Source organism: Salvelinus sp. IW2-2015, linkage group LG11 (assembly GCF_002910315.2).
Source record: "Salvelinus sp. IW2-2015 linkage group LG11, ASM291031v2, whole genome shotgun sequence".
Classification (NCBI taxonomy): domain Eukaryota; kingdom Metazoa; phylum Chordata; class Actinopteri; order Salmoniformes; family Salmonidae; genus Salvelinus; species Salvelinus sp. IW2-2015.
Genome location: NC_036851.1, coordinates 46,642,271 through 46,660,132, shown reverse-complemented (window position 1 = coordinate 46,660,132; position 17,862 = coordinate 46,642,271). Strand labels below are relative to the sequence as shown.

Here is a 17,862-nt window from a genome sequence, read left to right as displayed (position 1 = left end):
CTCTTTTCATTGTCCAGCTCACGTATTGAATCTTTCTGATGAAAACAGATCTCACTGCAGCGCCACAATAGAATGGCTGATGCAGGAAAGATGAAACCTAATGGATTTTTTTTTCAATGTGCTCAAGACTGAATGTAAGGCCTGACCTCCAGATGTACTAGATCCATTTCAGGAGCAGAGATATTGTTTATGGAGAGGAAGAAGTAGAAGAAGAGGCCACAACAACACATTGAGCCGTGTTCCAACACAACATGATACAAACACATACAGTACCAGTCAAAAGCTTARACACACCTACTCATTCAAGGGTTTTTCTTTATCTTTACTATTTTCTACAATGTAGAATAATTGAAAACATCAAAACTATGAAATAACACACATGGAATAATGTAGTAACCAAAAAAGTGTTTAACAAAATATATTTTAGATTTTAGAGTCTTCAAAGTAGCCACCCTTTGCCTTGATGACAGCTTTGCACACTCTTGGCATTCTCTCAACCAGCTTCACCTGGAATGCTTTTCCAATAGTATTGAAGGAGTTCCCACATATGCTGAGCACTTGTTGGCTGCTTTTCCTTCACTCTGCGGTCCAACTCATTCCAAACCATCTCAATTGGGTTGAGGTCGGGTGATTGTGGAGGCCAGGTCATCAGATCACTCTTCTTCTTGGTCAAATAGCCTTTACACAGCTTTGAGGTGTGTTTGGTCATTGTCCTGTTGAAAATCAATTGATAGTCCCACTAAACGCAAACCAGATGGGATGGCATATCGTTGCAGAATGTTGTGGTAGCCATGCTGTTTAAATTTWAAWWWTTTWAATTTAACCTTTATTTAACTAGGGAAGTCAGTTAAGAACAAATTCACACCATCACACCTCCTCCTCCTCCATGCTTCACAGTGGGAACCACACATGTGGAGATGATCCGTTCACCTACTCTGCGTCTTACAAAGACTGCGGTTGGAACCAAAAATCTCAAATCTGGACTCATCAGACCGAAGGACAGATTACCACYGGTCTAATGTCCATTGCTCRTGTTTCTTGGCCCAAGCAAGTCTCTTCTTCTTATTGATGTCCTTCAGTAGTGGTTTCTTTGCAGCATTTCGACTATGAAGGCCTGATTCACGCAGTCTCCTCTGAACCGTTGATGTTGAGATGTATCTGTTACTTGAACTCCTTGAAGCATTTATTTGGTTTGCAATCTTGAGGCTGGTAACTCTAATGAACCTATCCTCTGCAGCAGAGGTAACTCTGGGTCTTCCTTTCCTGTGGCGGTCCTCATGAGAGCCAGTTTCATCATAGCCCTTGATGGTTTTTGTGACTGGACATGAAGAAACTTTCGAAGTTCTTGAAATGTTCCGCATTGTCTGACCTTCATGTCTTAATGTAATGATGGACTGTTGTTTATCTTTGCTTATTTGAGCTAGCTGTTCTTGCTATAATATGAACTTGGTCTTTTACCAAATAGGGCTATCTTCTGTATAGCACCCCTACCTTGTCACAACACAACTGTTTGGCTCAAACACATTAAGAAGGCACACCTGTTAATTGAAATGCATTCCAGACTACCTCATGAAGCTGGTTGAGAGGATGCTAAAAGTGTGCAAAGCTATCATCAGGGCAAAGGGTGGCTACTTTGAAGAATCTCAAATATAAAATATATTTTGATTTGTTTAACACTTCTTTGGTAACTACATGATTCCATGTGTTATTTCATACTCTTGATGTCTTCACTATTGTTCTACAATGTAGAAAATAGTAAAAATAAAGAAAAAACGTGGAATGAGTAGGTGTGTCCAAACTTTTGACTGGCACTGTATACAGCAATACACCAATATATACAACAACATACACACCGATACAGCAGCTCTGATATATATGCCAATATATACACCAACTATATATATCAACAGTAGTAGGCCTGATAACCAACAATGACGAGACAGCCTAAAGGGAGGAGGTGAGGGCCCTGGGAGTGTGGTGCCAAGAAAATAACCTCTCACCCAATGTCAACAAAACAAAGGAGCTGATCGTGGACTTCAGGAAACAGCAGAGGGAACACGCCCCTATCCACATCGTCAGGACCGCAGTGGAGAAGGTGGAAAGCTTCAAGTTCCTYAGCGTACACATCACTGACAAACTGAAATGGTCCACCCACACATTAACTGACTGACAAATTTCTTCAAATTTCTTCAGCCTCCCTAAGGTTGAAGAGGCGCAACAGCGCCTCTTCAACCTTAGGGAGGCTGAAGAAATTTGGCTTGGCAGCTAAAACCCTCACAAACTTTTACAGATGCACAATTGAGAGCATCCTGTCGGGCTGTATCACCGTCTGGTACAGAAACTGCACCGCCCGCAACCGCAGGGCTCTCCAGAGGGTGGTGCAGTCTGCCCAATGCATCACCGGGGGCATACTACCTGCCCTCCAGGACACCTACAGCAGCCGATGTCACAGGGAGGCCAAAAGGACAACAACCACCCGAGCCGCTGCCTATTTACCCCGCTATCATCCAGAAGGCGAGGTCAGTACAGGTGCATCAAAGCTGGGATCGAGAGACTGAAAAACAGCTTCTACCTCAAGGCCATCAGACTGTTAAATAGCCATTACTAGCACATTCGAGGCTGCTGCCCTATATACATAGACTTGAAATCACTGGCCTCTATAATAATTGTAACACTAGTCACTTTAATTGTCACACCCTGATCTGTTTCACATCTTTATGCTTGTCTCCACCCCCCTCCAGGTGTCGCCAATCTTCCCCATTATCCCCTGTGTCTTTATACCTGTGTTCTCTGTTTGTCTGTTGCCAGTTCATTTTCTTCATGAAGCCTACTAGAGTTCGTTCCCCTGCTCATGCCTGTTTCTTGCTCCTGTTTTCTAGTCCTTCCCGGTTTTGACCGTTATGCCTGCCCTGAACCTTACCCCACCTTACTGGCTTATTGACCCCTGCCTGCCCTGACCCTGAGACTGCCTGCCGTACTGTACCTTACCCCACCTTACTGGCTTATTGACCCCTGCCTGCCCTGACCCTGAGACTGCCTGCTGTTCTGGACCCTTTGCACCCTCTCTGGATTATTGATCCCTGCCTGCCTTTGACCTGTCATTTGCCTGCCATTTGCCTGTCCCTGTTTTAGTAATACACGTTTGATTCTTCAACACTGTCTGCATCTGGGTCATACCTGAAACTTGATATTAATAATGTTTACATATTTTGCATTACTCATTTAAATATATATATATATATTTCACCTTTATTTAACCAGGTAGGCCAGTTGAGAACAAGTTCTCATTTACAACTGTGACCTGGTCAAGATAAAGCAAAGCAGTGCAACAAAAAACATCAACACAGAGTTACATGGCATAAACAAAAGTACAATCAATAACAGAAAAATCTATATACAGTATGTGCAAATGGAGTAAGGAGGTAAGGCAATAAATAGTCCATAGGTAGCAAAGTAATTACAATTTAGCAAATTAACACTGGAGTGATAGATGTGCAGATGATGATGTGCAAGTAGAAATACTGGTGTGCAAAAGAGCAAAAAAAAATTATAAAAACAATATGGGGATGAGGTAGGTAGTTGGATGGGTTATTTACAGATGGGCTGTGTACAGCTGCAGTGATCGGTGAGCTGCTGATATAGCTGATGCTTAAAGTTAGTGAGGGAGATATAAGTCTCCAACTTCAGCTATTTTTGCAATTMGTTCCAGTCATTGGCAGCAGAGAACTGGAAGGAAAGGCAGTGTTGGCTTTGGGGATGAYCAGTGAGATATACCTGCTGGAGCGCGTGCTACGGGTGGGTGTTGTTATGGTGACCAGTGAGCTGACATAAGGCGGAGCTTTACCTAGAAAATACTTATAGATGACCTGGTGCCAGTGGGTCTGGCGACGAATATGTAGCGAGGGCCAGCCGACGAGAGCATACAGGTCGCAGTGGTGGGTAGTATATGGGGCATTGGTGACAAAATGGATGGCACTGTGATAGACTGCATCCAGTTTGCTAAGCAGAGTGTTGGAGGCTATTTTGTAAATGATATCGCCAAAGTCGAGGATCGGTAGGATAGTCAGTTTTACGAGGGTGTGTTTGGCAGCGTGAATGAAGGAGGCTTTAAAAATAGGAAGCTGATTCTAGATTTAATTTTGGATTGGAGATGCTTAATATGAGTGCGGAAGGAGAGTTTACAGTCTAGCCAGACACCTAGGTATTTGTAGTTGTCCACATATTCTAAGTCAGAACCAGAGTAGTGATGCTAGTCGGGCGGGCGGGTGCGGGCAGTGATCGGTTGAAGAGCATGCATTTAGTTTTACTAGCGTTTAAGAGCAGTTGGAGGCCATGGAAGGAGAGTTGTAATGGCATTGAAGCTAGTTTGGAGGTTTGTTAACACAGTGTCCAAAGAAGGRCCAGAWGTATACAGAATGATGTTGTCTGMGTAGAGGTGGATCAGRGAATCACCMGCAGYRAGAGCGACATCRTTGATRTATACAGAGAAAAGAGTYGGCCYGAGAATTGAACCCTGTGRYACCCCCATAGAGACTACCAGAGGTCCGGACAACAGGCCCTCCGATTTGACACACTGAACTCTATCCAAGAAGTAGTTGGTGAACCAGGCGAGGCGGTCATTTGAGAAACCAATAAGATTACAGATATACAGATAAGAATACAGTGATTGACAGAGTCGAAAGCCTTGGCCAGGTCGATGAAGACGGCTGTCTTTTATCGATGGCGGTTATGATATCGTTTAGTACCTTGAGCACAGCGGAGAAGGTACGGTGGAATTCGAAATGGTCAGTGATCTGTTTGTTAACTTGGCTTTCGAAGACTTTGGAAAGGCAGGGCAGGATGGATATAGGTCTATAACAGTTTGGGTCTAGAGTGTCACCCCCATATACATCTCATATGTATATACTGTAATCTACCCTATTCTACTGTATCTTAATCTATGCCGCTCTGACATTGCTTGTCAAAAAATTTATATACTCTTAATTCTATTCCTTTACTTTCGATTGTGTCTATTGTTATATATTACTTGTTAGATATTACTGCCCCGTTGGAGCTAGAAACACAAGCGTTTTGCTACACCCACAATAGCATGTGCTAAACATGTGTATGTGACAAACAAAATTTGATTTGATTCTGATTTGATTTGAACACTAATATATACATCAATATATGCAACTATACACCAACACTAATATATACACCAATATATACACAACTATATACACCATCAGTAATATATACACCAATATATAAACAAACTATATACACCATCAGTAATATATACACCGATATATACACCAACTATATACACCATCAGTAATACATACACCGATATATAAACCAACTATATACACCAACACTAATATATACACCAACATATAGAACTATATACACCATCAGTAATATATACACCAATATATACAACTATATATACCATCACTAATATATACACAACTATATACACCAACACTAATATACTGTATAGTATACAGATGTGAAATCACATGAATATAGTGATGAATCACATTCAAATACACTCCTTGCCCTCGAAACAATACTGTGTACATGAGTACTTATACATATCTCCACGTATACAATCTTGTGTGTATCATGTATTTGTGGCAAACATATACATGACATACAATCATGATGTTATCAGGTACACAATGTATGGATGCTCTCTCTGTATATGCTTCTACAAAAGACAAATTGACAAACTGGATGATCTGTAAGGATCAAATAAGATGCAGCCATTACTATAAAGTGGAAGACATGTACGGCTGTGAATAATAATACTAATAAAATTTGATAAATAATACTTTATTATATAGCGCTTTTCAAAAACCCAAAGACACTTAAACTCTTGAACGCTTGAAGGTCTCATCCTGTTTAGTGTAGTGTTGCCACAAAAATACCTCCATGTCCTCTATATGGCTACATTAGACTCTCAAAAGACACCATCATTCAAAAGAAACCATAGTTATTTTGTGAAATATCAAATATCCAAATTTACTGTCTGGATAATACTTTTCATAGTAATAAAAAAGCTGATATTTGTTTTTGTGCGGATGCCATTTCCAAAGCCATAATTGTGTGTATTGATRATACAGTATGACCAAGTATACAATCAGATATGCTGGTCCTAAGTTAATACCTTGAACTCTCAGTCTCTATACAGTTTCTGTGTAAAAAAGTAGATTTAATTTTCTCAGTTAAAATTACACTTTGTTTTTCTGACCAGGTACATAAAAGTGTCTCTACTCTCTATATAGACAGTTTCATTATACTGATGGTGTATACAGTAGATGTTAAATATGTCCCAAAATGCACCCTATTCCCTACATAGTGCACTACTTTCAACCAGAGCCCTATGAGCCCTTGTCAAAAGTAGTGCACCTTGCAGAGAATAGGGTGCCATTTGGGATGCATTTGACTGTTTTATAGAGAATGATCTCATTCCAGACACATGGAAACAATGTCGATTTCTTGCCTTTTCTCATGAATACAATTATGATGACAATTTGTGGCACACTGAAGCAGTTTGTGTAAAAAGGCTGAGTGAGGCTGTATTCATACATTATAGCAATCAGTGTATTCATATTGGATGTTTGACACTGCTGGATATACCCACAAACCTTTGTGTTTCAGAGCTGACAGGGCAATCCCTTACTTTACCTTGTTCTTGATATTGCATGTCATATGAAACCAACAGAACCATGATGTACATAGCCTGTGTTGTTAATGTAAAATTTGACTATTCAAAAAGTTACAAAGCAGAAGAGTAGGCAGTCTAGACCAAAAAAAAACGATATGCTTTCTCTAGAGCCAAACCATCTATGTTCTCCTCATCCAAACTATTTGCAGAAATGCCCATTTTGAGACAATTGTTTCAAACTGTATCTGTTTCAAACTGAAAACTATTTTAGGCGTACTAGTCTCCTCAGGCAAGAGACAAGGAACACAACTCTCTGACCACCAGTCGTTGGTACCACCAAATTATGGAGTGGGTGAATCAGTATCAGACCAACTACTTGCAATACTTTGAGTGTTTGCTTAAGGCTGCCTGGTCTGCCAGGTGGGCGGACCAGTCATTTTTAGAACTGGTCTAGTAGCTCCATTGCAACAGGAAAACTAAATCGAGCACAGATGAAGTATTTGAAATGATTTCGAATAGTATTTCAACCCAGGTGTGGTATCAAAGCAAACCGCTTGTGGGGGACTCACCGAGGGCAGGTGGCTGGAGGGCAGGTGGCCGTCTTGGGCCAGCATATTGGACATCATGAGGGCGGGCAGCTCCTGGTAGGAGTAGGGGTTGAGCAGGCCGTTGTGGTGGGCCCCTAGGGAGTGGCACAGGTAGCCTGACTCGGGGTCCATCAGGTGGAGCAGGGAGGGCTCGGCGTGGTTAGGAGGGGTGATGGGGGGGATCTCGTAGTCCTCGTCCCCCGCACCGTTCCCACCACCTCCTCCTCCCTGTCCGGAATAGCTCTGGAAGGACAAACAGAGGGAGATGATGTGAGATTGTATGTACAGCCATGAGCACTGTAGGATTGATGTAGCGTGTAGGTAGGTTAGCCATGAGCAGTGTAGAATTGATGTTAGCGCGTAGGTAGGTTAGCTTATGAGCAGTGTAGGATTGATGGTAGCGTGTAGGTAGGTTAGCCATGAAGAGTGTAGGTAATGATGTAGCGTGTAGGTAGGTTAGCTATGAGCAGTGTAGGATTGATGTAGCGTGTAGGTAGGTTAGCCATGAGCCTATAGGATTGATGTAGCGTGTAGGTAGGTTAGTCATGAGCAGTGTAGGATGATGTAGCGTGTAGGTAGGTTAGCCATGAGCAGTGAGATTGATGTAGCGTGTAGGTAGGTTAGCCATGAAGCAGTGTAGTTATGATGTACGCGTAGGTTAGCCATGAGCAGTTGTAGGATTGAGTAGCGTGTAGGTGGTTATGCCATGAGCAGTGTAGGATATGATGTAGCGTGTAGGTAGGTTAGCCATGAGCACTGTAGAATTGATGTAGCGTGTAGGTAGGTTAGCCATGAGCAGTGTAGGTATGATGCAGCGCGTAGGTAGGTTAGTCATGAGCACTGTAGGATTGATGTAGCGTGTAGGTAGGTTAGCATGAGCAGTGTAGGTATGATGTAGCGTGTAGGTAGGTTAGCCATGAGCAGTGTAGGTATGATGTAGCGTGTAGGTAGGTTAGCATGAGCAGTGAGGTGATGTAGCGTGTAGGTAGGTTAGCCATGAGCGTGTAGGATTGATGTAGCGCGTAGGTAGGTTAGCCATGAGCAGTGTAGGATTGATGTAGCGTGTAGGTAGGTTAGCCATGAGCAGTGTAGGATTGATGTAGCGTGTAGGTAGGTTAGCTATGAGCAGTGTAGGATGATGTAGCGCGTAGGTAGGTTAGCCATGAGCAGTGTAGGATTGAATGTAGCTCGTAGGTAGGTTAGCCATGAGCAGTGTAGGATTGATGTAGCGCGTAGGTAGGTTAGCCATGAGCAGTGTAGGATTGATGTAGCTCGTAGGTAGGTAGCCATGAGCAGTGTAGGATTGATGTAGCTCGTAGGTAGGTTAGCCAGAGGAGTGTAGGATTTGATGTAGCGTGTAGGTAGGTTAGCTATGAGCAGTTGTAGGGTTGATGTAGCGCGTAGGTAGGTTAGCTATGAAGACATGTAGGATTGATGTAGCGTGTAGGTAGGTTAGCTATGAGCAGTGTAGGATTGATGTAGCGTGTAGTAGTAGCCCATGAGCACTGTAGGTGGATATGTAGCGCGTAGGTAGGTTAGCCATGAGCAGTGTAGGATTGATTGTAGCGCGTAGGTAGGTTAGCTATTAGCACTGTAGGATTGATGTAGCGGTAGTCGGTTAGCTTATGAGCACGTGTAGGATTATGTAGCGTGTAGGTAGGTAGCCATGAGCAGTGTAGATTGATGTGCGCGTAGGTAGGTTAGCTATGAGCACTGTAGGATTGATGTAGCGCGTAGATAGGTTAGCTATGAGCACGTAGGATTGATGTAGTCGTAGGTAGGTAGCCATGAGCAGTGTAGGATTGATGTAGCGCGTAGGTAGGTTAGCATGAGCAGTGTAGGATTGATGTAGCGCGTAGGTAGGTTAGCTATGAGCACTGTAGGATTGATGCTAGCGTGTAGGTAGGTTAGCCATGAGAAGTGGTAGGATTGAGTGTATGCGCGTAGGTAGGTTAGCTATGAGCACTGTAGGATTGATGTAGCGTGTAGGTAGGTTAGCCATGAGCAGTGTAGGATTGATGTAGCGCCAGTTAGTAGGTTACTATGAGCACTGTAGGATTGATGTAGCGCGTAGGTAGGTTAAGCATGAGTCAGGTAGGATTGATGTAGCGCCGTAGGTAGGTTAGCTATGAGCACTGTAGGATTGATGTAGCGTGTAGGTAGGTTAGCTATGAGCACTGTAGGATTGATTGTTAGCGTGTAGGTAGGTTAGCCATGAGCACTGTAGGATTGATGTAGCGTGTAGGTACGGTTAGCTATAGCCACGTGTAGGATTGATGTTAGCGTGTGTAGTAGGTTAGCAATGAGCAGTGTAGGGTCTGATGTAGCGTGTAGGTAGGTTAGCCATGAGCACTGTAGGATTGATGTAGCGGTAGGTAGGTTAGCTATTTAGCACTGTAGGATGATGTAGCGGTGTAGGTAGGTTAGCTATGAGCACTGGTAGGATGATGTAGCGTGTAGGTAGGTTAGCTATGAGCACTGTAGGATTGATGTAGCGTGTAGGTATTAGCTATGAGCACTTGTAGGATTATGTAGCGTGTAGGTAGGTTAGCCATGAGCACTGTAGGATTGATGTAGCGTGTAGGTAGTTAGCTATGAGCACTGTAGGATTGATGTAGGTGTAGTAGGTTAGCTGATGAGCAGTGTAGGTTGATTGTAGCGTGGTGTAGGAGGTTAGCCATGAGCACTGTAGGATTCGATGTAGCGTTAGGTGAGGTTAGCTATGAGCACGTGTAGGATTGATGTAGCGTGTAGGTAGGTTAGCTATTAGCACTGTAGGATTGATGTAGCGTGTAGGTAGGTTAGCTATTAGCACTGTAGGATTGAATGTAGCGGTAGGTCGGTTAGCTATGAGCACTGTAGGATTGATGTAGCGTGTAGGTAGGTTAGCTATGAGCACTGTAGGATTGAGTGTAGCGTTAGGTAGGTTAGCTATGAGCACTGTAGGATTGATATGTAGCGTGTAGGTAGGTTAGCCAGTGAGCAGCTGTATGATTGATGTAGCGTGTAGGTAGGTTAGCTATGAGCACTGTAGGATTGAAGGTTGTAGCGTGTAGGTAGGTTAAGCTATGAGCAGTGTAGGGTTGATGTAGCGTGTAGGTAGGTTAGCCATGAGCACTGTAGATTGACTGTAGCGTGTAGGTAGGTTAGCTATGAGCAGCTGTAGGATTGATGTGCGTGTTAGGTAGGTTAGCTATGAGCACTGTAGGATTGATGTAGCGTGTAGGTAGGTTAGCATGAGCACTGTAGGATTGATGTAGCGTGTAGGTAGGTTAGCTATGAGCAGGTAGGCTTGATGTAGCGTGTAGGTAGGTTAGCCATGAGCAGTGTAGGTATGATGTAGCGGTGTAGGTAGGTTAGCCATGAGCAGTGTAGGTATGATGTAGCGCGTAGGTAGGTTAGCCATGAGCAGTGTTAGGGTTGATGTAGCGTTGTAGGTAGGTTAGTCATGAGCAGTGTAGGTTATGATGTAGCGCGTAGGTAGGTTAGCCATGAGCAGTGTAGGGTTGATGTAGCGGTGTAGGTAGCGTTAGCTATGAGGCACGTATAGGATTTTAGACCATCTGAGGTGTAGGGGAGAGGTCATTTTGAGAACAGTCAATTATTTAATGAGGAAATGGTGCCCCTCAACCCCCACCCCAGGGATGGTTGTTATGACAATGATAAAGGGTACATCTCCCTATAACCCCACACTCCACCCACAGTCCCCAATTACACCCTACCTATATGCTTCTCTTGTTTAAAGACTCTAGTGCATAACAGTAACATGAGCTTTCAGACATCTGAAAACAGTAAATGTACATGAAATACAGCAGATCATTTGTTACCATGTTTTCAGAATAACAGTATGCATATCTGTGTATTGCTGTACTATCAGTAGGTCCATCGTGCTGTGTGCTGCAATAAGGAAAAATATCATTCAGAATTCTAAAGTCGGGGAAAAAATTAAATAAATACMTGGGAAATTCAATGGGAACGAAAAAGCAATTTTGTCTGAGGYACTCTGACTTGACTCCCTCTGTAATGACTGAGTCAAGTTAATCATCACAAATAATATTCCTGTGTCAGCCATTCAAGGGGTTTTTAATCAATTTTTTATGATTCATTTCTTGGCGTATACATAAAAATGTCAGTTCTGAAACATTTCAGAAATCAATTCAATATCATCTTTGTGTAGGCTGTCATCCTCTSYACTGGAGTGGTCATTTATCTCAAGAGAATCCTTTCAGAAAATACAAGGCAAAGCCAAAGTAAAAGGGATTCTCAGAGAGCTCTTTTCTACTAAAGTTTTAAGTAAATAACTGAAAGGTAGTAGACGGCTAGCTACTGTCAGTACTGTAGTAAGACACAATTATTTCATATCAACCCACCACCAGTCTATTGTGTAGCTTTTACCAAAATGATCCAATAATCAAACGCATTGAACTGGGTACAATGTTCAGAAACCACTAGAACCTATTTAGTCAACCCACCACCAATAGCTTTTACTGAGGTGATCAAAGAATCTAATGCATTCAACTGGCTATAATTAAGCAATAAGGCCCGAGGGGATGTGGTATATGGCCAATGTACCACGGCTAAGGGATGTTCTTACGCACGACGCAACGCGGAGTGCCTGGACACAGCCCTTAGCCGTGGTATATTGGCCATATATCACAAACCCCAGAGGTGCCTTATTGCTATTATAAACTGGTTACCAACTTAATTATAGCAGAAAAATAAATGTTTTGTCACACAATTGGCTGTCAGCCAATCAGCATTCATGGCACGAAACACCCAGTTTATAATGCTAAATAACCCCTACAGCAAATGAAAGACATAAACTGAAAAATAAGACAAAAAAACCCAGCCTCAATCTGGTCACGACCAACGAAGTTGCAATTGCAATTTATTACTTATTATAAAGGAAGGATGTAGACATTGAACGAACACAACACTTAAACATGCGTTCATCTCCTCGCAAATAGTGACCATGAATGGGAAAAGGGGGAAAAAATGTAATTGCATTGTCTGGGTGAAGCGTGGATATTAATTTTCTAAATTGTCCCTTGAAGACAAATGTTTTTGTAAACCTTCGGGGATTGTGTAATTGTTTGGTCTAATGGACAAGAAAACAAACATTTCCGGAGATTGAATTTCCCTCATAATTGTTGGAAGGAAACTAACTTGTCTGTTGTAAACATTGGAGCCATTGTGTGAAGTGAGTACCTCGTTGAATCTTCTGGGAGAACTCACATCTCCATGATCTTTCACAATGAGGTTAGACACTAGGTACTGTTAAGATTGTCCCAAAGGACACCCTATTCCCTTCATAGTGCAGTATTTTGTTAGCACTGTTTGATACGCAGCCTCAGCCTTAACCAGACATTCTTCTAAGCTTTGTCAGGCCCTTTGCACAGTCATCACTTATCTTAAGTATCTTACAGTTTATGCTACATCATAAGTACAAAGGGCATGTTAATCAACCATGGACAATGTGTTTGCTTTTTCCATAGTAGAAAAACACCTCTTCCAATCAAATCAAATCCTTAGATTTTTTCAACTTCGTCCGAGAGGGCTAGTGAGTAATAAGTGTAACATTTTACATTACTCTGAAGCCTTGTCGGATGACCTTGATGATAAAATGTAAATATCAAGGACATTCCCAGTTGAATAGTTGCAGGATAAATCATTCATATTCTATACAGACTAAGATTGAATGTATAGTACACAGAGCCAAGTTATACTGCAGCTAATGCATACTCTTCCTCCTTTCCCCTTTAAAAGTCACATCTAAACAATGGTGTATGTCTATATGTACAGATGTAGGATCTTCATTTGAGACAGTTTGCTACAGCAGAAAGACAATCCTGCAGCAACAGGAAATGGGAATTACTATGTGGATTATAATTAATGGATTTTTTTTTGTAGGTGTTGATACATTTTTAAATATCAAAGTGGAAATTAGAAACTTCAGAAGCCATTTTAAACCTCAAATACACTACTATTTTGTCCTGCACTGCAGGAACGTTATCCTGCAACAGGGTGATCAAATTAATATCCTACATCTGTAGGCATGTGTTTGATGGCTCATATAGGCCAGAGTCTGTCCTCCTTGTACGGCGTCGACTCCAACAAAGGCACCTCCAGTGTTTCTCGAAGCGCTTCTTCTCTTATGGATTCCATTCTAATGCACAATGCCATATTTTATTTCACACAATTTGTAGGCTTTACTCTCACAAAGGGGGGGGGGGCTCATTCTTGATCAGTAGTGTTGGCATTCCATTTGAGAAAATATTTCCACATCTATTCTGGGTAAAAAAAAGTAGCAAACATTTTCTGTGTCTTAAATGGCATCCTATTCCCTATACAGGCTCCTAGTCCAAAGTAGTGCACTATAGGGTTCCATTTGTGACGCAGCCTGTCTGTTCTGTTTTAATTAAGTGCGGAGGTCTTCAGAGAGTTTGGCGCACATTTTAATGCACCTTTCATTTAAGAGAAACAGATGAACAGACAGTTGGTGTGGGGATGGAATGAGAGGGAAAATATCATCGATCGGGAAGCTTTCCAGGTTATCTTTGTTGGCACTGAGCTAACTTTCCACAATGCTGCTTCAACTAGCTGGGCTCATCAAATGGGACTTGTCTGAACAGGCTGCCTTCAGTAGTCAAATGATACCTAGCTAATGATTTGAAGTCATTTTATTATATATTCGGACATATCAATTGGTGAATACAGTGTGTTATAAGCCCATGTGGGCTGGGCATCCTGTAGACACACAGCACTCTGATAATTAAAGAAATAAATCACATCCAAATATACATGCACTATACTCCATTTTATTGTCTCAAATGTATATGCAAAAGAATAAAGGAAATATGCTTTAAGGTGGAATGGGACCCACAACAGTAAATTCAGGCCATTTCCAGTTCCCAGCAGTATTGACTATATATCTGTTCTTATATACACCTCAGTAACTAGATGAGTCCGAGGGGAAGAGAACTATATGATGTTTGTGATATGATTTATCGTTACACCCCCTTCTACCTTTTCCTCTTTCCAACCCCGAACCCCACCCCGAAAAAAGCCCCCACCCAACCCACCCCAAACCCACCCCGAGCCCCCACCCCAAACCCCACCCCGAAACCCCACCCCAAACCCCACCCCGAGCCCCCACCCCCAAAAACCCACCCCAGAAACCCCACCCCGAGCCTCAGCCCAAAACCCACCCCCGAGCCCCACCCCAAAACCCCACCCCGAGCCCCACCCGAAGCCCCCCCAAACCCCACCCGAAGCCCCACCCCGAGCCCCACCCCAAACCCACCCCAAACCCCACCCGAGCCCCACCCCAAACCCCACCCCGAGCCCCACCCCGAGCCCCACCCGAAGCCCCCACCCCAGAACCCCACCCCAAACCCCACCCCGAGCCCACCCGAGCAGCCACCCCAACCCCACCCCGACCCCACCCCCGAGCCCCCACCCCAAACCCCACCCTGAGCCCCACCCCGAGCCCAACCCCGAGCCCAACCCCAAGACACCCACCCCAGAGTCAGAGTTATCTCTCGCCCCCATTACAGCCTGTTTTTAAGAAGAGAAAGGGGGAGGGAATGGTGGGGGGTTATCTTGGGGAAGAATTTGRGTTCCTCATCCGTTTCATTCTCCTTATAGGAAGATTACGTCTGGTAAATGATGCCGTGGACAATAGGAGATCCTACAGTAAATGACAACATGGAACAGTCCTTCTCAATGACAGGGTGATGTCATGGCGCTAAATGGCAACAGTAACGATGTGATGTAAGAACTCCACTCTGCACAGTATGACTTTATTTCACCTAACTTTAATGGTGATAATTGTGCACATCCGCTACACACATCATGTCATGTAAAGTTCATAGAGAAGCATGAGGGGATGTCTACTTTCAAAGTCTGTGTGTGTCCTGTTTGGACAGCTCAATCTGTGGACAATCCTCTCACTTTGTCTTGCTCTGTCTTACTCTCTCTCTCTCTCTTTCTCTCTTTCTCTCTCTCTGTCTCTCTTTCTCTCTCTCTCTCTCTCTCTCCCTCTCAATTCAATTMAATTAAATTCAATTTAAGGCCTTTATTGGCATGGGAACACATGTTAACATTCCCTATGCAAGTGAACTAGATAATAAACAAAAGTGATTTATTTTATTTTTATGTACAGTAAACATTACAATTCCAAAAGAATAAACACATTTCATATGTCATATTATGTCAATATACCATGTTGTAAAGATGTGCAAAATACAAATGGAAAAATAAATAAATATGGGTTGTATTTACAATGGTGTTTGTTCTTCACTGGTTGCCCTTTTCTTGTGGGAACAGGTCACAAATCTTGCTGCTGTGATTGAACACTGTGGTGTTTCACCCAACAGATATGGGAGTTTATCAAAATTGGGTTTGTTTTTGAATTCTTTGTGGGTCTGTGTAATCTGAGGGAAATATGTGTCTCTAATATGGTCATACATTGGGCAGGAGGTTAGGAAGTGCAGCTCAGTTTCCACCTCATTTTGTGGGCAGTGTGCACATAGCCTGTCTTTTCTTGTGAGCCAGGTCTGCCTRCRGCGGCCTTTCTCAATATGCTCACTGAGTCTGTACATAGTCAAAGCTTTCCTTAAGTTTGGGTCAGTCACAGTGGTCAGGTATGCTGCCACTCTGTACTCTCTGTTTAGGGCCAAATAGCATTCTAGTTTGCTCTGCTTTGTTGTGTCAAGTAATTATCTTTTTGTTTTTTCATGGTTTAGTTGGGTCTAATTGTGTTGCTGTCCTGGGGCTCTGTGGAGTGTGTTTGTGAACAAAGCCCCAGAACAAGCTTGCTCTTCTCCAGGTCCATCTCACTGTAGGTGATGGCTTTGTTATAGAAGGTTTGGGAATCGCCTCCTTTTAGGTGGTTGTAGAAGTTAATGGCTCTTTTCTGGATTTTGATAATTAGCAGGTATCGGCATAATTCTGCTCTGCATGCATTATTTGGTGTTTTACTTTGTACACTGAGGATATTTTTTGCAGGATTCTGCATGAAGAGTCTCAAWTCGGTGTTTGTCCCATTTTGTGAATTCTTGGTTGGTGAGCGTATCCCAGACCTCACAACCATAAAGGGCAATGGGTTCTATAACGGATTTAAGTATTTTTAGCCAGATCCTAATTGGTATGTTGATTTTATGTTCCTTATGATGGCATGGAAGTTACCTGTGGCGCTGATGTTTAGGCCGAGGTATGTATATTTTTTTGTGTGCTCTAGGACAACGGTGTCTAGATGGAATTTGTATTTGTGGTCCTGGCAACTGGACCTTTTTTGGAACACCATTATTTTTGTCTTACTGAGATTTACTGTCAGGGCCCAGTTCTGGCAGAATCTGTGCAGAAGATCTAGGTGCTGCTGTAGGCCCTCCTTGGTTGGGGACAAAAGCACCAGATCATCAGCAAACAGTATGCATTTGACTTCAGATTCTAGTAGGGTGAGGCCGGGTGCTGCAGACTGTTCTAATGCCCTCGCCAATTCGTTGATATATATGCTTAAGCTGCATCCCTGTCTCACCCCACAGCCCTGTGGAAATAAATGTGTGTGTCTCTCTGTGGAGTTTATCTGTCCCTCTCTCAGCTCTAATACAGGCTTTAATTACAGCCATCAGTTGTGTTATTTTGCTACAATATCATGTCAGGGATATCAGCACACCACAAAGAGCCTCTCTAGAATAACAGAGAGTGGGCCTGTCTCAATTTACTGCCATCCTACACCTCCCACCTCCCCTCAGCCCCCCATCCTCTCTCTCTCTCTCTCTGGATAGAGAGAGAGAGAGGAGAGAGGGGAAGAGAGAGAGAGAAAGAGAGACACACACAGAAGACCACAGAGAGACACAGCATAGACACAGAGAGACCAGAGAGAGAGAGTTGTTGTTTGTTTATTATTTGATAAACCCCACTCCATGTAACCCCAGCATGTTATGCAATAACTCAGGCTTCAAATGAGTCACTCCTGTGGCAGCCTTCAATCTTTGCGAAATGCATTAGTACGCCACTCAGAACTGATGCCACATGGGTTAAATGCAAATTATATAATTCCTGACAACCAATCAAATCAGAGTGACTCCACAACCCGGGAGTCCTGTTTCGTAATGAAATATGACATGGCACAAAAGTCCTGATCAGATGACTATGACCTCGTGACCTTGGACGAGGAGTGAGATGTTGATAGACAAGAAGGAAGAGACGAGAGGGGGTGAGAGGAAGAGATAAGAGGGGGAGACAGAGGAAAGATGAGAGGGGGAGAGACAAGCAGATCGGAGACAGAGGAAGATACGAGAGGGGGAGAAGAGATGGAGACAGAGGAAGAGAAGAGAGGGGGAGAAGAGATGGAGACAGAGAAGAGAAATGAGGGGGAGACAAGAGGAGGAGACAGAGGAAGAGAAGAGAGGGGGAGACAGAGAGGAGGGAGACAGAGGAAGAGACTGGGGGAGAGCAAGAGGAGAAAGAGTTGAGAAGGGGAGACAAGGAGATGGAGACAGAAGGAAGAGGACGGGGGAGACAGAGGAAGAGTTGAGAGGGGGAGACTAAAAGGGATGGGAGAAACAGAGGAAGAGACGGGGGGAGAACCAGAAGGCAAGAGTTGTGAGGGAGAAT

The 17,862-nt window shown here is 43.2% G+C and overlaps 1 protein-coding gene across 1 annotated transcript in view; it reads right to left on the bottom strand.

The window, feature by feature from the left end:
- Positions 1-17,862, bottom strand: part of LOC111970757 (TOX high mobility group box family member 2-like) — a 190,648-nt gene that overhangs the window by 58,726 nt on the left and 114,060 nt on the right. The window contains exon 4 of the mRNA XM_070445845.1: positions 7,225-7,485. Coding sequence (XP_070301946.1) covers positions 7,225-7,485 — 261 coding nt within the window. The remainder of the gene's footprint in view (positions 1-7,224; positions 7,486-17,862) is intronic.